Source organism: Zootoca vivipara, chromosome 12, assembly GCF_965207765.1.
Source record: "Zootoca vivipara chromosome 12, rZooViv2.hap1.1, whole genome shotgun sequence".
NCBI lineage: Eukaryota > Metazoa > Chordata > Lepidosauria > Squamata > Lacertidae > Zootoca > Zootoca vivipara.
Window position 1 is genome coordinate 3,924,162 of NC_142595.1, and position 24,207 is coordinate 3,948,368.

General features: G+C 43.9%; 2 protein-coding genes across 11 annotated transcripts in view; one reads left to right on the forward strand and one right to left on the reverse strand.

The window, feature by feature from the left end:
• Nucleotides 1-1,343, reverse strand: part of LOC118094392 (zona pellucida-binding protein 2) — a 25,569-nt gene extending 24,226 nt beyond the window's left edge. For 4 of the 9 annotated variants that reach the window (XM_088655555.1, XM_088655551.1, XM_088655552.1 and 1 more), the window contains exon 1: nucleotides 1,114-1,292. In XM_088655555.1, the coding sequence (XP_088511681.1) occupies nucleotides 1,114-1,151 (38 nt within the window). In that variant the 5' untranslated portion in view covers nucleotides 1,152-1,292. Of the gene's footprint in view, nucleotides 1-1,113 lie in introns of all 9 variants that reach the window. The other 5 variants (XM_088655558.1, XM_088655557.1, XM_088655554.1 and 2 more) reach the window with 3 other exon arrangements.
• On the forward strand, nucleotides 888-21,619 carry GLIPR2 (GLI pathogenesis related 2). 2 transcript variants are annotated; one of them, XM_060282151.2, is made up of 5 exons: nucleotides 888-1,021; nucleotides 12,748-12,856; nucleotides 14,208-14,311; nucleotides 17,323-17,400; nucleotides 19,399-21,619. In XM_060282151.2, the coding sequence occupies exons 1-5, from the start codon at nucleotides 895-897 to the stop codon at nucleotides 19,557-19,559; spliced, it is 579 nt and encodes a 192-aa protein (XP_060138134.1). In that variant the 5' UTR covers nucleotides 888-894; the 3' UTR covers nucleotides 19,560-21,619. The 2 variants fall into 2 exon arrangements, with proteins under 2 accessions (XP_060138134.1, XP_060138133.2); XM_060282150.2 differs by lacking the exon at nucleotides 888-1,021 and adding an exon at nucleotides 11,108-11,318.
• The last annotated feature ends 2,588 nt before the right edge of the window (nucleotides 21,620-24,207 follow it).

Consider the following 24,207-nt stretch of genomic DNA (forward strand, 5'->3'; position numbering starts at 1 on the left):
TGCTTATTCTATTACTTTCACTTTTAAAATGTGTTGCCCTTTTCTACAATAAAACGATGCTTATTCCCAAGTAAATGCATTTAGCATCAGGGCAATGGTTTTATTTAGTGTCAGTTTCATTCCCGTAGTCACGATGCTTGTGTTATAAGCAAAAAATATGCCCTTATTCCCTTATGGGGTACACAAGGGCCCTTATTGGGTTCTCCATCGGTCGGAGAATATAACAGAGGCCAACCAGAGAATTTTGAGAAGCAAAGCCTTTATTTTGCTGTTGCAACAGGGTCCTTCCCCTCACACAGGAGAACAAGGAAGGAGCCAATTTAAGTGAATTTAAAATGCAAAACCGCACATGCTCAGAATATTTTCTTTAAATCTGCGTTGTCACACTGCCTTTTGTCTGCTTTTGCTCTAGCATATCAGGAATCTGGAAACTGCTGTAAAGCATGGATGGGGAGAAGATAAACAACTACGGTATTGTGTGCTTTGCAACTGAAGCACCACACACTTCTACCCAAAGTTGGGGTGGGGGGGCATAAAAGGATTAAGTATAAAGTTACATAGCTGCCCCACAACCTGTGCATCTTGCTACAATCTTCAACAGCTGCTTTTCAAAGTATGCAGCATGTTTTCAATTACTTTTCACACTCCCCGCCCACCCAAAATTAGTGTAGCCTAACTTTCCTGTTACTTGACAAAACTGGTATGCAAAATCATATACAGTAGTGTTTTCCTGCGTTGCTGAGTGTTCTAGAAGATAAATAATCCCTCCCTGACCACAAAGAAGCCTCTACTTGAGAAAGGAACAAATGGCCTTATTCCTTATAAGGCATCACCCGGCAGCTTCAGCCCTGTGAATGCGCAATTGCGCTCTGATTGTTCGCAGCCTCTTGCTTCATGCAGCAGCTCAGAGCAGCGTCAAGGAAGCTGCAGGCGGCTGGCAGAAAAAAACGAAAGCAGCCTGAGGCTTTGGAGAAGCAGATTCTGCAGCTAAGCATCCAGGACGGGACTATGGGCAAGTCAGGTGGGTGAACGAGTCCGGACGAAGCTCGTAGCTTTCCTTGCTTTTAAACGACCCCCTTCCTCCCCCCCCAAAAAAAAATTCCAAAACCTTACTCCATTGCTTCGATGTGCATAGATCTTAATGGCTTCATCCAGTAGCCCGGAAGGGTTTTCTTTGTACATACAGAAGAAACCCGGAACTCGCTGCATAGGATGCGCGGCTTTTATGCTTTGGATTTGCCGTTACATGAATGAACTTGGGTATAATATGCTAGACTAAACCGTTAGGCAGCTGTTGCTTGCAGCAATAGCCATGGGAGGAGAATCGTTAGCTTTCAAGCAGTGCTTTGCGTTTCCTCGGAGGATGTGATTAAGAGAAGGCAGGAAGTGAGCCCTGAGCAGCACAAACCTATTTGGCAAGAATTCAAAATAGCTCGCAACATATGTTGGACCTTAGCCTGCTGCACAGCTGTACCGCCTAAGGTGAGAGGGAGCAACTTTCCTTCCTCCCGTTGTTACGCTGCTTATGCAATAGGATTTTGGCATCCCAACAAGCTGTAGGCTTCTGTGTTATAGGGTTCACATTTGGAACTGATACAGTACACTCAAGTTTCCGCAAGCAAGGAGGCTCTGGAATTAGACTGCTGTTCTAGAAGCTTCTTTGGAGCAAGGAACAGCAGTCTAATTTCTGGAGCAGCATCATTTGGCATCCAGAAGCAAGGGTGTCTGTGCAAAGCGGAGGGAGGAGATTGTGAGGCAGGTCCCATGGGGGCTGCCCCTTCTCATTCCTGACAAAGTTTCTGTAGCATAAAAAAGCTGTAAAACAAGCAGGAATGTTAATGTAACAGCTGCCGCTTTTCTTTGGCTAACAGATGCTGTAATGGCAAAAGCTGTATCTTTTACATGTCTACTAGCCTTGCAGCTTTTAAAGGCAAAACTCTGCAACTGTTATGTCTGGCAGTACCAAAGAACTAGGCCCGTTTAGGAGGCAGCTGTGTTCACAACACAGCAGCCTTAGAGCTCTGCATGTGGTGGGAAAGTCCAGAATGGAGAAAGATGTACAGTGTGTGTCTCTCTCTGTGTGTGTGTGTACACCAGGAGTATGAAACCTGTGGCTCTCCAGATGTTGGACTGTGGCCCTCCAGATGTCAGTCCCAGCCAGCAAGGGCAAGTTGTTGTTGTTGTTTAGTCGTTTAGTCGTGTCCGACTCTTCGTGACCCCATGGACCATAGCACGCCAGGCACTCCTGTCTTCCACTGCCTCCCGCAATTTGGTCAGACTCATGTATCTAGCTAACTCATCTATCTAGCTATCTAGCAACATCTATCTATCTAGGACTGGAGCCTAGGACAGTGGCTGAAGGAACACAGCTTGACTTTCTCAGCCGGTGCAAGGAGGGGTCCTTAGCCGTTCTCCGCAAAGTTTGGGGTCAATCAGACTGAATCCCCAGTTACAGGTAGGTAGCCATGCTGGTCTGATGTAGTCTAAACAAAATAGAAAAATTCCTTCCAGTAGCACCTTAGAGACCAACTAAGTTTGTCATTGGTATGAGCTTTCGTGTGCATGCACACTTCTTCCGATACACAGTGTGCATGCACACGAAAGCTCATGCCAATGACAAACTTGGTTGGTCTATAGGTGCTACTGGAAGGAATTTTTTTATTTTGTTTAGCCGAATCCCTGAATGCCATCATTCAGGCGACCAAATCACCAAGCTCCTCTGAGTCCTCTTGACAATACCTCTTTCTCCCATTGTTTTTACTTGTAGGTGGAAGACATGGAGAAAGGGTGTGTGTGTTTTCATTCTCTCTTGGTCTGCCATAAACAGCAACAGGAGTGGTAATCATTAGCTGTATGTTGTAACTTCTGGTTGTGCACAAGGCCTGGGTGTGGGTGTATTTGAGGCTAGAAGTGTGTCTTAAGACTTCACGCAGCCTGCTTTTAACTGCAGCATCCAGCCAACAAATTTCTGTGTTGCTAATGCTATGAGTTTCTCCAAGCCTGATAATTTCAGGGTGCACACAATGTACCTAAAAATCAAGTGTCAATGTTCTTTGTGAAGTTGATGTGCAGAGTGTTGAATAAATGGGTGGCTTTGATGTCACAATCTTTTTGTCACTCTTCCATGGAACAGTTTTGCAATGAGAAAAAGCAGAAAAATGCATTTGTGGTTTTTTTAAGGTGCAATCAAAACATTTAATCAGGAAAGGGTACTCTCTGTTATAGAATGCTTTTCCCCTGGATGATGCTCATCAGGTGCACAGAGAGTTGTTTTTCTGAGCAAGGCACAAGCCCCTCAATAGTTTAAATTTGGAAATTATGGGTAGTATTTGAAACAAATGTTTGTTATGGACCTACATTAGGTCCATTAATTTCAATAGGTCTACTCTGAGTAAAACACAGCTGACTGACACCTCTAGTCTGTGTTATGGTGTGATGCTTCTGTTATAATTTTCTGTTATTTTTCTGTTGATTTAGAAGAGGTTTAATAAAACTTTCAGTATTTTGACAGTATTTTGAACTAAAAATTGATTTAAGTATTAAATATTTGAAATGGGCAAACATGAAATTGGTGCTTAAGCATTGGAGGGAAGGATCCAGAAGCCTGCCTGAAATATGATGTAGAAAACAAACCAAACCTCTGTGTTGCAAACACTGAAGTGAAAACCAAGAATAGAGCAACAGGTGGCCAATTACAAATGAACAAAAAATATATACAACGTAAAGGTAAAGGGCCCCTGACCATCAGGTCCAGTCGTGTCCGACTCTGAGGTTGTGGCGCTCATCTTGCTCTATAGGCCGAGGGAGCCGGTGTTTGTCCGCAGACAGCTTCCGGGTCATGTGGCCAGCATGACAAAGCTGCTTCTGGCGAACCAGAGCAGCGCACGGAAACGCTGTTTATCTTCCCACTGTAGCGGTCCCTATTTATCTACTTGCACTTTGATGTGCTTTCGAACTGCTAGGTGGGCAGGAGCTGGGACTGAGCAACGGGAGCTCACCCCATTGCAGGGATTCGAACCGCCGACCATCTGATCAGCAAGCCCTAGACTCTGTGGTTTAACCCAGTGGTCCTCAACCTTGGGCCTCCAGATGTTTTGAGACTACAATTCCCATCATCCCTGACCACTGGTCCTGCTAGCTAGGGATCATGGGAGTTGTAGGCCAAAAACATCTGGAGGCCCAAGGTTGAGGACCACTGGTTTAACCCACAGCGCCACCTGGGTCCCATATATACAACATATGCAATGTCAAACAAGACATTATAAAATATACAAGAAAATATAATACAGGGGTCCCCAAAGTTACCCGGCTTTGGGCCAGATGCCCGCCGCACCGATTGCGTGGTGGGCTGGAGGGTGGGGGAGCGCGCACGGCTGTGTGTGCCCATGCGCATGTGCAAACGCTATTTCTGGCACACTCCCGACCTGGAAAGCGCCGGAAATAGCTTGTGCACATGTGCAGAAGCCTCCTCCGACCCGGAAGTACACCGGAAATGACGCTTGCGTGTGCGCACAAGCTATTTCCGTCGCTTTTCCGGGTCGGAAGTCGGCAGCTGCGCCACACTGCGCCAGTAAGAGTGGGAGGTGGCGGCGGGTGTCCCCAGGGGGGCGCATAAAAGAGCATATAATATACACATGAAAACAATTCCAATAGGTCTCTGGAGGTCCCTGTTGATATGAATGGAACCAAATGGCAGAAAGTCATTCAGTAAGAAACAAGCTGCAAAGCTTTGTATAGCAAAGTTACAAAGTAGTCAGCAAACTTGTCATATTCCAAAGTAACTGAAGTATTCAGTGAACTAGTCGGACAGTGTTTCCGGAATGTTGCACTGTTTCGTGAGAACGTCTTCAGCGCAGAAACAAAAAATTGACGTATTTCATAAACGCATCCATCATAAGGGTAGATATATGCTTACAGAACAGTGTTCATAGACTCGTAATCATAGCAAGACACAGGATCAAATAGACCTTTGATGACTGAGGGTTACTTTGTTAGACAAACAGCACATTTCTCCACACAAGTAAGTCCTGTTTTGTTCAATAAAGTTTATTATCAGGAAGAGATTTTATTATTTATTGTCTTTAAAATTGAAATGACCTTTTTAAATACTATTTTATTGGATTTTATATAACTTTGGAAAGCTAAAAACAAAAAGGCATAACAACAGCAAAGGAACATCCCATCTCCCCCAGGAAAGAATTTTAGACTTCTTACAATATGTGAAATTGTCTTAGTTTCTGTTAAGTACCCTTTGAGGGTTCAGATAGTCATTACATGCAGAAATATCTAAGAAAACCCAAACATTTCTCTCATTCCTCTACAACAGAGCAGGAAACGTCTCTGGGAGCCAGATATTGCTGGACTCTCGTCAACTCCAGCTCCCTTTCTGTTGCCCACACTGGCTTGGCCTGATGGCTGGTGGAGTCCAAAACATCTGGAAAATCCATGTTGTTCTCCACTCCTACTACAAAAGCATCTTGGAAAGGGGTGGTTTGCAGTGGGAGGTCAGGAGGAGAGGGAGTTGCTTCTACCTTTCTTAACCCACCACTTGATTTGTATAATTAGAAAACAATCTGCATATGCAATTTAGGCCACCCAGATTTCAGGGACTAGAATGTAGAATATCTAAGTTTGCATCTGTCAGGTTAAAGGTAAAGGGACCCCTGACCATTAGCTCCAGTCGTGACCGACTCTGGGGTTGCGCGCTCATCTCGCATTATTGGCCGAGGGAGCCGGCGTATAGCTTCCAGGTCATGTGGCCAGCATGACAAAGCCGCTTCTGGCAAACCAGAGCAGCACACGGAAACGCCGTTTACCTTCCCGCTGTAGCGGTTCCTATTTATCTACTTGCATTTTGACGTGCTTTTGAACTGCTAGGTTGGCAGGAGCTGGGACCGAGCAACGGGAGCTCACCCCGTCACAGGGATTCGAACCGCCGACCTTCTGATCAGCAAGCCCTAGGCTCAGTGGTTTAACCACAGCGCCACCTGGGACAGTGGATAATCTGTCAGGTTATCATTTAGCAATAGACCGTGCATACAATAGAAGAAAACCATAAGAAACACAAGTATCAATGTCCTAAGACCACAGAGCTACAACAGCCCTTGAGCAACAAGAGTAAAACCTGAAAGATTTTCCCGTTTAGAATGGTAAACAGGCTGCTACAATATTGAAAACATGCTTATAAATATGCTGGCAAATTTAAAAAAATTCATTCCGCCGATAAGGAATGACTGTTTGCAAGGGGAACATTTAATAGCTTCTCAAAGTAGGATGTGGGGATTTCCCCCTGTATATGTGAATCTGTTCAACAGCAATGAAACTTAAATCCTCAGGTGTATTCTTACCTTCCAGGAAGTGAAATGTTAATGGAGCCACAAATGGTTTTGTTGCAATCTTTCTCCTGTGCTCACTAATCTGTAATCTCAGGACTCCACTCATTCGTGAACAAGGACACAATATTACTTTCGTATACAGCAGGCACGCCAAACAGGTAGATCGTGATCTACCGGTAGATCACGGGACGTCTGTGGTAGATTGCTGGTAGATCACTGGCTCTCCCCTAAAAAAGCTCAACATTTTCACCCTGCCCCCCCCAAATGTGGCTCTCCCCCCTAAAAAAAGCTCAACAGCAACCCAAAAGCGGGCCTCCCTCCTTCTTAAAAAAAAGCTTAACAACTCTGACCTGAACCCCTCTGTGAGTAGATCGCAGTCTCTTGGGAGTTGGCCACCCCTGGTATACTGTACAGTGGTCCCTCGGTTTATGAACACAATTGGTTCCGGAAGTCTGTTCATAAACTGAGGCGTTCATAAACTGAGGCGAACTTTCCCATTGAAAGTACCCGGTAGCAGTTCGAAAGCACATCAAAGTGCAAGTAGATAAATAGGTACCGCTCCCGTGGGAAGGTAAACGCCATTTCCGTGCGCTGCTCTGGTTTCGCCAGAAGCGGCTTAGTCATGCTGGCCACAAAAGCCGGCTCCCTCAGCCTATAAAGCGAGATGAGCGCTCAACCCCAGAGTCGTCCGGGACTGGACCTAACGGTCAGGGGTAAAGGTAAAGGGCCCCCTGACCGTTAGGTCCAGTTGCGGACGACTCTGGGGTTGCGACGCTCATCTCACTTTACTGGCCTTTAACTTTACCTATATGCAATATTAAGTCTGCTCTGGAGTAGTTCTAGTCCATGCTAGTGACTGAAGCAACATTTAGCTTCTAGTAAAATATTAGCTCGTGGAGCCCAACACCCTCCCGACTCTCAGGGTTGGGAGATCCCTATCTCCGTGACTTCTGAAGGTCTTCCCACCACTCTATAAATCCTTTTTACGGATTTGTTAGCTTTGCAGATATATAAACAAGTGGCTTTCAGGAACCTTGGTCATTAGCATTTTTTTGAAGACTTGAGTGGAAAAAACCCCAAGATAATGACTCATTGCAGGCTGTGTAATAGATTTCTGTATATATGAATCACAGTTAAAAGGAAGGGAAGCTGTACTGTTTTCCAGAAGTTGAAAGTTCTCCTGCCTGCTAAGATCCACTGAGTGGGCTTGAAAACGGATAGATTAAATTGCAACCAAACCAGGAGATGATATGAAACACAGAAGTTGGCGAACTAGGGCCACATTTATGAATTAACCAAACCCAGCTGTACCAGTGGTCTTCTAGCCACTGACCCGCAGTGCTATCTCATAACCATCAAACTAGCATTGCTAAAGTCCAGGGGCCCACCTGAAATATGCAGGATCTAAACCAAAGTAGGCAGTCAATGCAACTGCATGAAACAGGCAGATTTCAAAGCCTGAATCACACAACAAATGCCTTGGGCTTTTCAACCCCAGCATTTTATCAGCAGATAATGGATTTTAAGACTCAGGATGTGCCAGCCATTCTACCTGAAATCCCCAGTATTGCACACACAAGAAACCCACATTGGCTTCCAAATGTTTAGCGTGGAAAAGAGGAGACTGAGAGGAGATATGATAGCCATCTTCAAATATCTGAAGGTCTGTCACATGGAAGATGGAACAAACTTGTTTTCCCCTGCTCTGGAGGGTAGGACCCAAACCAATGTCTTCAAGTTACAAGAAAGGAGATTCTGACTAAACATCAGGAAGAACTTTCTGACAGTAAGAGCTGTTTGACAGTAGAATGGTCTCCCTTGGGTGGCTGTGGACTCTCGTTCCTTGGAGGTTTTTAAGCAGAGGTGGGAGGGACATCTGCCTTGGATTTTAGTTGAGATTCCTGCACTTCATGGGGTTGGACTTGGGTTGGGTCCCTTCCAACTATGATTCTATGATTCTAAATCCCAAACTCTCACCTAGAATAAACCTTCCTGATCAACCTCTGTGTCTAAGCAATATTTCAGAAGGTGATGCACTGGAACTGGGTATTCCTGTTAGTATCTCTTGCCTGTTCCATAATTTCTGGAACTCCCTCCCTTTTGTGAGAGAACTTGCCCAAGCAGTGCTAAAAGACACATAGTAAATAGAGTAGACTTCTTTCCAGAATTAATTGGGGTAAATGTGTGGGCATTTATGTATTAACTTTATATCTCTTCCTTCTTCCCAAAGGATTTCAAGACAGTATGCATCTTGTATTTATACAGCATTGCAAAGTGCTCAAAACACTTTATAAACATTAACGGGATACTTTGGGCTTGCAATTATTTGAAAGTTGTTCAGGAATATGTTATCTCCATTTAAATGTGTGTTAGGATCACATGCTTAGGAGTTATGTCTATACTGTACTGACAGATCTTGCATTAGATCAGGGAATATAACTCTAATTCACTTAATCGTTTTTCTAAAGCAGCTTCTGCTTCCAAGTTTCTTGGAAAGTCCAGCTGCTCCCTTCTTTTCCATGAGCCCATCGTGCTGAGATTACCAAACTGACAAAGCAGACTCTGTATCTGGATGCCTTTCAGACTCCAGGGGACAGAAACGGGAAGCGAATTAGTCATTTATTGTTCATGTTTCTCAGGGCTAGCACAGTTGCATCTTTAAGAAAGGATAACATTCCTTGACTGCTGACTGGATGATTTCGGCTTTATTTCAGTTGTTGTTACCGTATACTAGGAGGCTCCATGTCTTTGTGGGGGAAGGGGGGAGAGCAATATTAGAATTGCATATTTTTATAACTCTGTAAACGTAGAATTTTATGTTCCTGTACATCTTCATTGAGTTAATAAAATGTAGTTGTTTGGCAGATCTGCATATTAATTATCGGCTATGGAAAGTTTAATGTGAGGCACATAATGTAAATCACATTATGCAAAAAAATATGTCCTAAATCTTAATACTAAATGTGGTATCTAAATCTGGCATTCTATATTGCAGGGCATTTTAAGACTACCAAATTAATAGTTAGTTCAACAATGATTGGGAGAGTCATAGCTCACTAGTAATTTACATGGGGAAGGTCTCAGGTGTGGCTTTGGAGACCTTGGAGGACCTGCTCCGATTTGGATCTGACAATAATGGGACAAATGGCCTCATTTGCACCTTTGCATATTTGGTACTCGGAAGTGTAGGGTGTTGTACAGTGAACACATTGGTAATGGGATGGAAATTATGCTATCCGTCCTCTTCTGCTAAATATAGGGAGTGCCTGTGCTTATTTGACCCAAGCTTGTGTACTGTTCTTTCTTTTTAAACATAAATATGGGTCATTTCTACACAAGGATTCTTTAGCACTGTTATCTGCTAGAAGAGGCATTACAAGTGTGGTTCTGCGTAGCGTGTAATATAGTACTTGTTGTTGCTGTTTAATCGTTTAGTCGTGTCCGACTCTTCATGACCCCATGGACCAGAGCACGCCAGGCACTCCTGTCTTGCACTGCCTCCCGCAGTTTGGTCAAACTCATGTTCGTAGCTTCGAGAACACTGTCCAACCATCTCGTCTTCTGTCGTCCCCTTCTCCTAGTGCCCTCAATCTTTCCCAACATCAGGGTCTTTTCCAGGGAGTCTTCTCTTCTCGTGAGGTGGCCAAAGTATTGGAGCCTCAGCTTCACGATCTGTCCTTCCAGGGAGCACTCAGGGCTGATTTCCTTCAGAATGGATAGGTTTGATCTTCTTGCAGTCCACGGGACTCTCAAGAGTCTCCTCCAGCACCATAATTCAAAAGCATCCATTCTTCGGTGATCAGCCTTCTTTATGGTCCAGCTCTCACTTCCATACATCACTACTGGGAAAAACATAGCTTTAACTATACGGACCTTTGTTGGCAAGGTGATGTCTGTTTTTTAAGATGCTGTCTAGGTTTGTCATTGCTTTTCTCCCAGGAAGCAGACGTCTTTTAATTTTGTACTATATTCCCTATAATAACCCCTCAGTTCTTGTCCACACAGCAGAAACAAAAGTGTTTTGTGCATTACTGACCTAGGATCTTGCTCTAAGACTGCAATCCTGGGTATGTTTAAATCAGAATCAAGCTTCTGATTTACCCCCTAGAATGCACACTTAGGAATGCAGCCTCCACTCACATGGTGTGAAGTGATTCATGCTTCTTCTGGACACTGGCGTTATTTAAGTTGGTACTTCATTTACTGATTTGCTTTTTACAATCATAGCCAGGGGTGCCAACTTGAATAAAATATTGTGGGGGCCCAGGTAAGCCCCACCCTGCATAATCAATTACATAACACAGTGCACACACACTATTTGAATGGCAATGCCCATCAACTTTGTGGGGGCCCAGTCCCCTCAAGTATTTTATTGTGGGGGCCAAAGCCCCCATGGCCCCTAAGAGTTGGCTCCTGTGATCCTAGCAATTGCAACATTTGCTTCTACATTTTTAAAATGATAATTTTATTAGTACACATGCACTTTAGTACAAAACAAATTGAAAATTAAAAGGGGGGCAATGATTGCTGTGGAAACAAATGGGGGAAGGGGCCACATGCTGTAGGGACAGGCTGGCAGAGCACCGCAACTATCTTACTGAAGACTCCTATTACTAGGTGCATTAATAGTGCTTTGCAAGTTTACACCCACCAGGCTGGTGCTGCAGTTGCACTGAAAGTAGGAAAAATCATCACAAACTTTCTTGAAAAAGATGAGAGTACAAAGTGGAACAGATTGGAATACAAATAGTTTGGCGGAGACGTCACTTGGCATCTTCCCAACACGAATGAGTGATGCACATTCCAGAGAAAGTCATTGCACTACTAAATGGAATAGTTGCAAACTTCCCTGCTTCCTGGAGATTAAGCTGAGGTTTCATGCAAAACTATTCAGAAGATCCAATGCATCAACAAAGGAAGAAAAAGTGTCCAGCACTGAGGCAGGGAGGACTGGAAATGCTGTCTTTTACTCTGCACAGAAGGGTAAGGTGAAAAGCAATATTCCCACCCAGCCCCACTGCAGCCCTGGGACAAGGAGGTGATGCTTTTATGTATTAATTAGCTGGCCCTGCACGCGTTGCTGGGCGTTAGTCTGTCAAATGGAGGGTAATAGGCCCCCTTCAGATCCCCCTGAGCCGCAGAGTCCCCCTGTTTTACAGGTTCTTGTGGTGGAGGTGGGGTTTGTGGGTGTGGTGCGTTGTTGTGGCTAATCCCTGTGACTGCCCCCACGTGTCCCGATCCATGATCTATTCTGTTTGTCCTCCCCCCCCCCGTGACTGGTGTATCTCATGACGTTTTGAAGGATGGTATTTATTTTTGTCTTGTGGTTATTTGGGGGGGGGTTTGGGGGGTAGTGGTGCTAAATTTTAAAGTGAAAACCCCTTGCCGTGCCCCCAAGTGCGTTGCTGTGGGTTATCCTCCTCCCCCCGGGCCTAGTGGGGGCCTGGCAGGGGCCTACATAAAACAAAGGCCGTGCTGCGACCTGCGATCCGGGCACTTGCCCTCTCTCCCCCCCCCCGGGCCTAGTGGGGGCTTAGCAGCCTGGCAGGGCCTAGGGGTCTGATAATGGACGCCTTGGTGGTTTCAGTTGCTTGGTTGATGATGTCATTATTTGGTTTGTGGGTATGGCGTAGATTTCGCAGGAAGGGAGGGGGTGTAGGAGGAGGAGCTGAGGGAATAACGCCACTTGAGGGCGCTCTTTGACTTGGTGGAAAACCAGGTTTATACCTGCCCAGGTGTGAGATTTGAGGGATTTTCTTTCCCAACAACGCTCAGGGACTGGCCTGGATCATTGTGTCAAAATTTCAGGACAATTGGTCAAGCGGTTACGGAGAAAAGTGGAACACGCACTTTCACGATTTTTACATTTATATATATACCGTATAGATTATTTGCTATTGTGGGCTGTTTTGTGCTCAGCTTGCTTGCTGGAAATGTGGCATACAAAAGTAAAAGATGAGCATGAAAAAAGATAGATGTGCACCCTTAATTCTTACTGTATATTGTTAATTTTAGATATGAAAAAATTAAAATTTTATGCTTACAAATTGGCTTTTTTGCGTTGGTTGTTGAAGATGAGCTAAGGAGGTTATGGTTATAAGACAGAAACTCTGATAACAGGTCAAAAGCTTTGAATGCCACAGATTACATGTATATTATAGTTCCTTTCTTCTTGTCTTTCTCTGCAATGCCATATATCATAATGCCTCTCCTCTCGCCAGTGCTTGTGCAACTAAGTGATCTCAGGTGCAGCTGTTTTAAAACAAGCCATCTGATGAGTTGGTTAAACTCAATTTTTTTCTTATTTTGTAGACTTTCAAGTGTACGAGCAAGGTAATATTTTAGCCCTTGCTTTGGGCCTGAAGCAGAGACTGGAATTGTTTTGAATTTCTAATGCTTTATACCGTTTTAGCTTCCAAGCAATTTGCGGAAGAGGTCTTAAAAGCCCACAATGACTACAGGAAGAAGCATGGTGTTCCCTCACTAAAACTCTGCAAGAAGTTAAACAGGGAAGCACAGCAGTGAGTACAACTACTTCTTTGTTAATTGAAGAGTTTATCGGTACTTTTTATTTGATTCTTGGTTTGTTGATACTCAAATCCTCATGCATTTATTTCTCTGAACACAAAAAAGGACTTTTTTCCCCCACTGCCAGGATCAGCATAATTGTCTTCTCCAGTGGTGCCATATTTAGGAAGAAGAAGCCGGCACACCGCAAAATCTCTAGTCATTTCTATAAGCATTGGTTGAAAGGAAGAAAAAACCCTAAATGTTGTTAATGTCAATGGCTGGCACTACGAAAGAATACTAGAGCTAAGGAACATCAGCAGAATTACATGGTGCATGTAGTATAGCTCTAATGGTCTTAGGTATTGCCAGCGATGCATTTCCTCGACCACTTCACACAGTTGGTAGGGCTCATAGGACGAGATGCTTCTCTGTTCAAAAAGACCACCCAGAATAGACACAATAGCTCCTAGCATGTCTGAGAAAAGGGGCCTTGCCTCGCTTTATCCCCCATGTGCTAGTTTTCCGGGCTGTATTAAATTTATATAATCTCTCAAGCATTCTGATGCTCACCCTGTCTCTAAAAACTAAACAGTTGGTATCATGTTCCTGCTGAGGAAAAGATATTAACTGGCTGGTTTGAAGAGGATCACATAATGGTGCTGGCTTGGCTACTGCCAGAACTCCTTCATGGGGACCTGTGGGCACTTGGAGGCACACTATGAGGCAGGGAGCATTGCGTTCCATTGCGCTATCAACATTCCAAGCGTATTCTAGGGCTTGGTCATCCTTGGAAGCCTTTAGGTCTCACGGCAGGGCTGCCTCACACTCTCCTCCTTCTTGGGAGGAGAAGGTTCTGAAATACCTCATATCCCTTAAGGAACGGGGATTAGCTGCAAAAACCACAGCTTTGCATGTAGCTGTGCTCACATTCTTCAGCAAACTCCTGCAACTTCCAGACCTCTGTGACTACTTCCATGTATGGAAACTGCTGGAAGGCTGGTGCAGAAGTTCTTAATCCGAGGTACCACTGTAATCTTCATTTAGAACAGGGGTCACCAACCTATGGCCCGGGGGCCGGATAATGCCCGAAGGACTCGTTTATCCGGCCTGCGGCGACCGCTGCCCACTGCCCACTCTTACCGGTGCGGTGTGGCACGGGGACCCACTTCCGGGTCGGAGGAGCACTGGAAATAGCTTGTGTGCATGCTTATGGGTGTGTGCTCCCCTGCCCTCTGGTCTGCCGCACAGTTGTCGCTGGAGACACTGGCCTGAGGCAAGGAAAGCTTGGAGACCCCTGATTTAGAACAACCTTTGCCAGCCTGGCACCCATTTTGCTTCAGATCTTTCCTTTTTTATATCTAGGTATTCAGAAGCACTTGCTAGCACCAGAATCCTCAAACACAGTCCTGAATCCAGTAGCGGGAAGTGTGGGGAAAACCTCGCGTGGGCTTCGTATGATCAGTCAGGTAAGATAAGTACACAGGAAAGACTTGTTAACATTGCAGTGCTCAAACGTTTTCCTCCCAAAACTTGTAAGGACTGCAATCTAAGCAACGCATATGTGATAAAAGACCATTGAAAGCATTTTTATATTTGTCAGTCTAACAGTGCCATACTTATGCATGTTCAAGTGGGCAATGTCCCTCTTGATTCAGTGGGACTTGCTCCTAAATGAGCACAGGATTGCAGCAAGAAGTTTAAGAGAAACATTATTAATTTTCAATGGGTGGAATTGGTTGTAAGCTTTGACTAGGTATCCCAGTGCCACCTTTGGTACTCTTGTTCGTTCAAGGCTCATTGAACTTAGGCAGAGAGCTGGTGTGGTATTGTGTCGATAAAAGGCTTACACCTACAACAGAGAGCGAGCCAGGCTCAAACCCTCACTCACCCCTGAAACTTGCTAGTTGGATGTGAGCCAGCTACTATTTTTTCAGTTATTTATTACTTTTGTATCCCACCTTTCCTCTAAAAAGCTTGCGACTCCATATCCAGGGGACTCAGCTACGTTGGCAGAGAAAAGGTGTCTTATATGCATTGTATATGCATTATAACACACTGACACCAGGTGGGGCTGTAGAGTTCCCTTTTTGCCAACCTGATTTCTCATACAATGGTACCTGGGTTCTTAAACTTAATCGGTTCAGGAAGTCTGTTCCAAAACCAAAGCGCACTTTCCCATAGAAAGTAATGCAAAACGGATTAATCCATTCCAGACTTTTAAAAACAACCCCTAAAAAAGCAATTTAACATGAATTTGACTTTCTAAAAAGACCATTGATCCAAAAAATGAAAGCAATAATCAATGTTCTGTACTATAAAAAAGATAGTATTGTAGATCAGTGTTTCTCAACCAGTGTGCCTCCAGATGTTTTGGGACTACAACTCCCACCATTCCTGACCACTGGTCTTGCTAGCTAGGGATGATGGGAGTTGTAGTCCCAAAACATCTGGAGGCACACTGGTTGAGAAACACTGTTGTAAGATGGTATTTGACACCGGTTAAATTAGCTAAAATAATTGTGATAATAAGTGTTGGAGATGTAAAGAAGAGGTAGGATCCTTCTACCACATGTGGTGGACTTGCCCCAAGATAAAGGGCTTCTGGGAAATGATTTACAATGAGTTGAAGAAAGTATTGAAAAATACATTCTTGAAAAAACCAGAAGCCTTTTTACTTGGTATAGTCGGGGATGAAATCCCAAGAAAAGATGTAAATTTCTTTATGTATGCCACCACGGCAGCAAGGATTCTAATTGCAAAATACTGGAAGAGAAATGAATTGCCCACTGTAGAAGAATGGCAAATGAAGATGATGGACTTTATGGAACTTGCTGAACTGACAGGAAGACTCCGGGACCAAGCAGATGAGACGACGGAGGAAGAATGGAAGAAATTTAAATTATATCTAGGGAAAGATTTTAGAACATAAGAGACTGAGTACTTATGGGAATAATTCAGTGTTAAGGCATTAGGGAAAATCAAAAATAAACAAAATAAAAGGGCAATTGAGTAAAATTCTAATGGACTGAGGCAAAAAGAGAAGTAATAAATAATAGGATGATTAATATTTGCAATGGTTAAGAAACTGCTAAAGAAGATTTGATGAAGGAAATCAGTAAGAAGGGACTTGGGGAAGTACGAGAAACAATGGTTGTAAGAGTGGAATTAAGTTGATATTTGTTGAAATACTTTTTCCACCTTTTATTGTATTGTATAGTATGGTTGGTTTCTTTTTCCTGTTATTTGTGGTTTCTTTTTTCTTTTTTAATTTCTATTTTATGTGTGATGTTTGATGTGTATAAAAAATCAATAAAAATTAATGGAAAAAAAAGAGAAACACTGTTGTAGATGATAAAAATTAAAATTAATTTTTTTCTTACCTGCATTGATGATAGTCATTGTTTGGATGGGGGCTTTTATCCATTTCCGCAGGCACACAATCAATCAATCAATCAATCAATCATAAAACGAAAAACAAGCCACAGTCACAAAAACGAAAAGCCACACAAACAAACACAAAAATAGCAAAAAAGCACCAAATATCACCTCAGAACACTGCAATCAGAAATGGAAGGCTTTAATTACGATGGGGGGCGGGACTTAAATTTGCTGCTCAAGGGTAAAACGGGATGGGGAAAAAATCTTTATTACGATGGGGGGGGGAATTAAATTTTCTGCGCAAGTGTAAAAGGAGAGGGAAAAGCCTTGATTACCATGCGGGGGACTCAAATGAGCTGTGCAACAGTGAAAATGGAAGCTCAGGAGCACGTTCGGCTTCCAAGGCAAAGTTCAAAAACCGGAATACCTACTTCGGGGTTTGCAGCGTTCGGGTTCCGAGTTGTTCGGGAACTAAGCTGTTAGAAAACTGAGGTAGCACTGTACAAAGTTTACAACGCGTTTAACTGAAACACTTCTTCTTTCATGTGTCTAGAGCCAGCCCAGAAATGTTATGGCCCAAGGGTAAGGTAGGGTGTAAATCAATGGAAAAGAGGCAGAACCTAACTACCGGTACTGAATCCAGTATGTTTAAAGTTATTTAACTGCATTAAATATTAAAACATTTGAATTTTATAAAATTGAAAATGTGCTTAGTGCTTGATTTTACACTCATCAGCCAAAACATTTCTAAATTTATTTCTCTCAAAATACACATTTTACATATTTTGATACATTTTTTTGAGAAGAAAACTGCATCAGGACATTTGGTAACTGCAAAAGACATACTTATGTAGTCAAAAGTTTGCTTTCTCTTTACATTTTAAATTCAGCTACTTTTGCTGTTGGTCAGAATGGTGTAGGATACTCTTTTTTCCTAAAACTTTGGGTTTTTTACTAACTTGATTCCAGCTTGGTTAGAATGAATTTTGAGAGCCCAGAGCTGCTTTGTCTTGGAGAAAAAAAGAACAGAGTACCAGTATTTTCACAGAGTTCACCCCATCAATTGCAATTCAACAGCATCTTTTCATTTATTTTGCAGGTTGTGAAGTAGCTGACAGATGGTATAACGAAATAAAAAGTTATAACTTTCAGAGTCCGGGATTTTCCTCTGGGACAGGTGAGTATGGGCTTGCCATTGCTTATTTACAGTTAGCCAGGGCTGGCCCACCTTGGGCAGCAGGATCCACAGGAGCAGCAGTTGCAGACTCAAAGGAATGCATCGCCCACTGCTGTTGCTGCAGCGGCGGCAATGATTGCTGTAGGACACGCCTTGGAGGTCGCAGCTGCCCCCTCCTTAGCACCCCCCCCCATGGCATGGCATGGCCTCTCAGTGAATAGGAGGCAATGCTGGTCTCCTCCCACCCCTAGCAAGGAAATGGTGGGGGCTGCCCACCTGGGCTCCACACCCACCCAGTGTGATTCAGAGAGTATGGTTACCAGATTTTTTTTCAATGAATCTGGGGACACTTTTTATTTTTATTTCTTTGAAGCTGAGTAGCAACAGGGACTCAGTAGTGGGGATGGTGAGGCAAAAGATCCTGGGCCCCAGCACACATGCATATTGTATAAAGGTGCAAAGCCCTTCTTTCGCACCCTGTGAAACATAAATGCACAGTTTTTTTTTTAAAAAAACTAGGCAATGGCACGCTGCCCACCCGTGACTCCCAAGCCTTCCCCAATCTCTTGCCCCCTTCCTCCTTTGTTTTGACAGATCGGGGGAGGCTTGGGAGTCGTGGTCAGGCAGCCGTTGCCCAGGTTTTTTTTTAAAAAAACTCTGCGTATTTATGTTTCACAGGGTGCGAAAGAAGGGCTTAGCACCTTGCCCAGCAGAGAAACCACGCGCCTTGTGCCCCTCCTGGGCAACGGCTGCCTGCCCGCGACTCCCGAGCCTCCCCCGATCTGTCAAAACAAAGGCGGAAAGGGGCAGAAGATCTGTACCACCGGATGTCCCCGGTTCCCCTTCGGCAGTGGCTGGCTCCGGGCTGCTGAGGCTGCCTCTGCCAAGTTTCCTGGGGATAGATTTGCAAATCTGGGGACATTCCAGGGACGGAATTTGTCCGAGGACAGATTTGCAAATCCGGAGACTGTCCCTGTAAACCGGGGATGTCTGGTAACCCTATCATAGAGTGGACCTCTCTCGCCCCCACCTCAACTGCTGGGTGAGGTTGAATTGATTTCCCCCCTTCACTCGCCCATTTGTCCCTGGTGCAGGGGAGCCATTCTGTGGTTCGCCTCAGGTGTCAAAATGTTTTTGGCCGGCCCTGCAGATAACATAAAGGACACTTCTAGTTTCTCACAATATCTCAGAAATTAAGCTTTTATATAAACATATCCTTCCGACTGAATAGAGGGTGGGGAGGTGGAAGCATGCTGTTCAAAATTCAGCAAGAAACAGGCGCTGGGTAACCAAGTGTGTGGAAGCTCAGGCTTAGTAATTTCTAAATCTTCCTTTCTAACACCATAATTTGAAAAAGCATTGATTCCAAAGACACATGGTTTCATTTTTCAGGAAATGGCAGAGATACCAGTTAGACGTTTTACTAACTGCATTGTGTTAACCTGTTGAGTACGGATGTGTTGCCATAGAAACAAATAACTAGGGATGCCTCGAGAGCAATAGGCCAGCGACTAGTCTGGGTTAGTCTCATCTGGCACTGGTCACTGGGAATTCTCAAGAGGACTGATATGCTGTCTTTTCTGAAACCAAAGCTATGACTTTGGGGGTTCTCCATGAAGCCTAATGGGGAGCACGATTTGTCGGAGTGTTGATGCTCTTCCTTTTAATGCTCAGCCTGTGTATATTTATAAATAAAAGCGTATATCACAAGAACACCACAGCCTCCAGTGAGCTTCATACCAAGGAACCTGAAACTGAGGTCAAACAAACAAGTTAACTAATTGGAGCACTCCCTAAAACTTTCAAATGTATCCTCAAAACAATTGTTCTTTTAAAAAGTTATGAGCAAGTTATTGAGCACAAAGGTTAATGTCTTTGAGTTAGGATGCTTGAATTTCCTTGAGCAATTTTTCTGAAACTTGAGTACTGTTCTTGCTCAGTCTTGCATGAGACTCTTGCTCAGAGCCTAATAGATTCTGTGTGGGATTTTTCTTTAAGGACACTTTACAGCCATGGTTTGGAAGAGCACCAAAAAGATGGGAGTTGGAAAGGCGGCTGCCAGCGACGGCTCCACATTTGTGGTGGCCCGATACGAGCCTGCTGGCAATATTGTAAACCCTGGTCACTACGAACAAAATGTCCTCCCGCCAAGGAAATAACGTCGCCAGGAGTCTGAGGGAAAGGACTGTTCAAGCGGCTAATGAAAAGCAAAACAGAGGATCGGATTAGTTTGGATAAGCAGGTTTATATTTGAGAATGGTTTTCAAACTTGCTGTAAGGAGCGGGGCTTGAATCACGAGAATCAATCCTGCCTACCAAAATGGACTTTTGTATGGAACCGGTGCCTAAAGGGCTGAGGAACCTCAGCAAGCCCAAAACGTAGAATGTGCAAAAATAATGCTTCAAATTCAAATAATGTTCAAATAATGGTTTTATATAGCTTTATAGTTGTCTAGCGTTCCTTTTTAAAATTACATTTGTGTGGTTTAAGTAAAATTCAGTTGTGATAACTTTTAAATGTTTTTTTAAAAAACAAGTTCAGATTGCAAATTGCGAAGTAAACAGTCTGATTTTGGCTATTTTATCAAAACAGTTGAGTTCCTTATGAATCCCATTCACATCCATAGTCCTTGCTTTTCTGCAGTACTTTATAATATTTTTGTATGCTCTTTGTAGATGTATCAGTGTTCTCTCTGTAGCCTTGATACACTCTGTATATAACATTTGTGTTCTTTGGCCAAGTGCATGTGTCGAAATTACAATGGTCTGTCAGATGATGGTAGCATTTGGGAGCACAGAAGATGAAAACTGAGCTCTGCAATGTACTGTATATTGAGCAAGGTTTGCCGTTGGGATGAAAGGTTTTCCAGTTAGTTGAAATTTGAAGTTAGTCCTAGATGTGTAGCTACTATTTGGATGAGTACTATTTGTTCAGTGAAATCTGGGGTGCCACATAGCAGCCTAAATCCGGGGCTATATACATGTTGCAGTGGAAGTGCAGAATTCAGCTTCTTGAGACTCCCACCAGAAAATAAAACCAAGCAGCACAGCTGCAAAAAGATGCGTAAAAGTGCATGGTCAAATGCCCACCAATATGTCAGAAGCCTGGTAGGTGATGTCAGTTCTTCCGTGGCTTACATAGGTTCTTGACCTCATTAGTAGCAAAACCAGAATAAATTATGCAAGATACCAAAAATACAGGTAAATTATGCAGAAAAGCGAACTCGTGCAAATAGAGCAACACTGCATAATTTATACTGGTTAAAGGATTACTCTTTTCTTAGTGCATAATTTAGATGCCTGGTTGCAGTTTTTTTAAAAAATAAAAAAGTTGGCACAATGTGTGCCTGTTGTATGTACAAGTTGACAATTTACATGATATGGTGTTGCTCACAGTAGTTTACATTTAAAAATACATACCATACCAGTGACTAGGGGAAGGCAGGCACTTTGGGATTATTCTGACATCATTAGAAATCATAATCTTTCTTTAACACCATCTCTCCCCCCACTTTAAGAAATACTGTAAACCTTCTATTCATCTGGTCTTTTAGAACAACATTCCTATTAGATATGTAACTGGTAACACATGACTTTATGCTGCAGTTCCAAGTGAGTGTAGGAAAGTACACATAGCTAAGCTTCCTGAGAAATTCAGTTTTCATTTTGTAAAGCAAGCTGCAAAAATTTGCCAAAAGCTCAGAGATCTGAGCAGGGCCTGAATGAGATTTTCTGTAGTCGGGGATGTCAGGTTCCAGTGTCATTTCCTTTCCCATGATTAGCAAGGGCAGCATAAATTATGAAAGATGGCAAAACGTGTAGAGTAAATTATGCAAAATAAGATCAATCATAAAATTTGCTCAATTTTTATAATTTATCACATCTCACAGGATTTTGTTTTCTTAGTACAGAACATGGATTGCCTGAATAATTTTGTGTGTGTGTGTGTGCAGAGTACACATAGTTCTGCACAGAAGACTTTCCCTTATACGATATTTGAAACCTAGCTGCTTAATTTTTGGTACATCTATATATCTGAAATAATACTGCCCAGTGCCAGCCACTGGCCAGACTGTAGATCTCAGCCAGTGCCGGATTTACATATAAGCTAAACAAGATATAGCTTAGGGCTCCACTCTCTTGCCCCCCCCCCCAAACAAAAACCTGGATGTACATTTCCAAAATATAAGGTAAAAAATAAAACCTACATGCAGCAACAGTGTTGTGTTGTGTTGTGTAGGCTCCTATTTTGTTTTGTGCAAATGTCTTTAGATACCTACCGGTATTACAGTAGTTCCATAAATTACCATATAGCATATTTTCAACACAAAAAACAGCGACAATTTGTTGTTGACAAAGGACAGCTGGACATATAAAGGACCCCATTACCTTCAGCGGGGCAAGTCTCGAGATCGCTCCGGCGCCCCTGCCCTCGCAGGGCGCAGCATGGTTTCCGCGCGGCTTTGCCGGGAGTCTACCTAGAGCCGGCCCTGACCTTCAGTAGCTTAGGGCCTCATCAAACCTCAATCCAGCCCTAAGGGTGACCAAGAAAAAGAGAGGCAGTATCTCAGCTTCTCCCAGGGAAGCTGCCTGCCTCACCAACCAGCCCACAGCAGTTATAATTCGGCCGATGCCAGCATTCAGATGATGGTTCCCTGTTTGGAGTGGAGGAGAAGGGGTGAGACACCCTGGAAGAAGGGGACAGAGTGCAAGCCTCCACTGGGAGCTGCTGGATAAAGAACCGGGATGCACAGTGGGGAGAGAAGGGTTGGGTGAACCCAGAGGTTCCTGCCTAGGATTCTCATTTTGGCATGAGGCAGAGACCTGTGAGTTTAGACAAGTATTTTTTTGGGGGGGGGCGGTCCTGTGAACCCTGGGCAAAGAGCAAGTGGAAGGAGGAGAGAGCCAGGGATGCCTAGATGCTAAGCAACTGTCCCAATGGCAGTCTGCTCCTTACCTACCAGAAGAGGAGAGAAGAAAGATGAGCAGTGTGGCATCCGGAGGGGCAGGCAGAGGAGCCCATGTGGCCCCCCATCTCCCTTGAATACAAGCCCCAAATCACAAAGGCAGCTTGTAGGCCTCCTTGCTTTAGTTTCAGACTGTGGACACACTATACCTTAAAAGCAGATCCCCCCCCCCCAAGAATTCTGGGCACTGTATTTCTCAGTTACAATTCCTGTTGTTGTTTAGTCGTGTCCGACTCTTCATGACCCCATGGACCAGCGCATGCCAGGCACTCCTGTCTTCCACTGCCTCCCACAGTTTGGTCAGACCCTCCATCTTTCCCAACATCAGGGTCTTTTCCAGGGAGTCTTCTCTTCTCATGATGTGGCCAAAGTGTTGGAGCCTCAGCTTCAGGATCTGTACGATTCCTAGCGACCCTTAAACTACAGTGCCCGGGGCAGAGGGGAGTCAAGTCCAATAAAGTAAGGCACCAGGCACTGTAATTTAAGGGGGATGGAATGTGCTTCAAATGCCTTTTAAAGGCATAGTCCATAGCCCCACGTTAACCAGAACGCACACCGCACCTGAGGGAAGTCCGAGGCCCACCCATGAGGCAAGGTGAGGCAACTGCTTCAGGCAGCAGGATCCAGTGGAGCAGCAGGGCCTAATGTCAATCTTTCTACCACTGCCAACCTTATCTCTCTACTTCCATGATCATAGCCTTACTAAAATGGTGTATATTCATGAATATTCAGCTTCTGTTTAAAAGAAATGGAACATGAAATCAGAAAGGTCATTGCCTTACATGGTCGCCACATGATATTAAATTAAGTTAGTGGTCCTGCCGTTTGTATTCCAACTCCATTAAATGTAACCCAATAATTCAATACAGCATAATTATTAATATTTGAAAATAAAAGTATTTTTCATATGAAGAGTTTGTGGCTGTTTTAAAACTAATCACCATCACCAGAGCCATAATTCAGAAGAGTGGCCCAACACACACACTGGATAGAGAAGCAATAAACGTTGAGACACCATAAAGGAGGTGATAACACATCTGTAAATCCTTTGGTTCGTCAGCTTGTAATTTTGTATAACAACTGCGCTTATACAGAGATTATCTTACAGAAGAACGAAATACAAGAAGAGGAAACTGCCACATCACGAAAAAGGGGGTGGGAGTAATAAAGGGTGAGAAGAAGATGTCAGGATTCCCCACCCCCCACCCCCAATGGAAATTCCCCTAATTGTTTCAGTGGAAAAGATGTCACTCTCACTAAGAAACAGCTATTGTGGATATATTCCTCCACTGTCAGAGGTAAGATGGCTCAGACTACCAGTTCCTGGTAATCGCAAGCAGCTTTCTCTCCATCTTGTATGCCTACCTATCTGTGCATTGTCTTGCCAGAGCTGTACATGCTCTGGTTCTCTCCTGCTTGGACTACTGCAATGCGCTCTACGTGGGGCTACCTTTGACAGCGACTCAGAAATTATAACTAATTCAGAATGTGGCTTCCAGACTGGTGACTGGGAGTGGCTGCCAGGACCATATGACACCAGTCCTGAAAGACCTACATTGGCTCTCGTGGCTGCATCTAGATGCACCAAAGAAGCATTTCAGTTAAACATGTTGTAAACTCATACGGGGAAATCCGGTTGGGAAAGACGGGACTCCACAGTGCCATCCGGTGTCACAGTGTTATATCGCTTTAAAAATGCATATAAAACACCTTTTCTTTACCAATCTAGCTGAGTACCACGTTTCCGAGCACAATTCAAAGTGTTGGTGTTGACCTTTAAAGCCCTAAACGGCCTCAGCCCAGTATACCTGAAGGAGCATCTCCACCTCCATCGTTCTGC

Bases quoted from the DNA above. Each gene is read 5' to 3' on its own strand.
- GLIPR2 (XM_060282150.2), top strand. From the start codon at position 11,123: ATGAGTGATGCACATTCCAGAGAAAGTCATTGCACTACTAAATGGAAT. The intron at 11,319-12,747 runs GTAAGGTGAAAA...ATACCGTTTTAG, and splicing joins CTTTTACTCTGCACAGAAGG to CTTCCAAGCAATTTGCGGAA. The intron at 14,312-17,322 runs GTAAGATAAGTA...TTTATTTTGCAG, and splicing joins GGCTTCGTATGATCAGTCAG to GTTGTGAAGTAGCTGACAGA.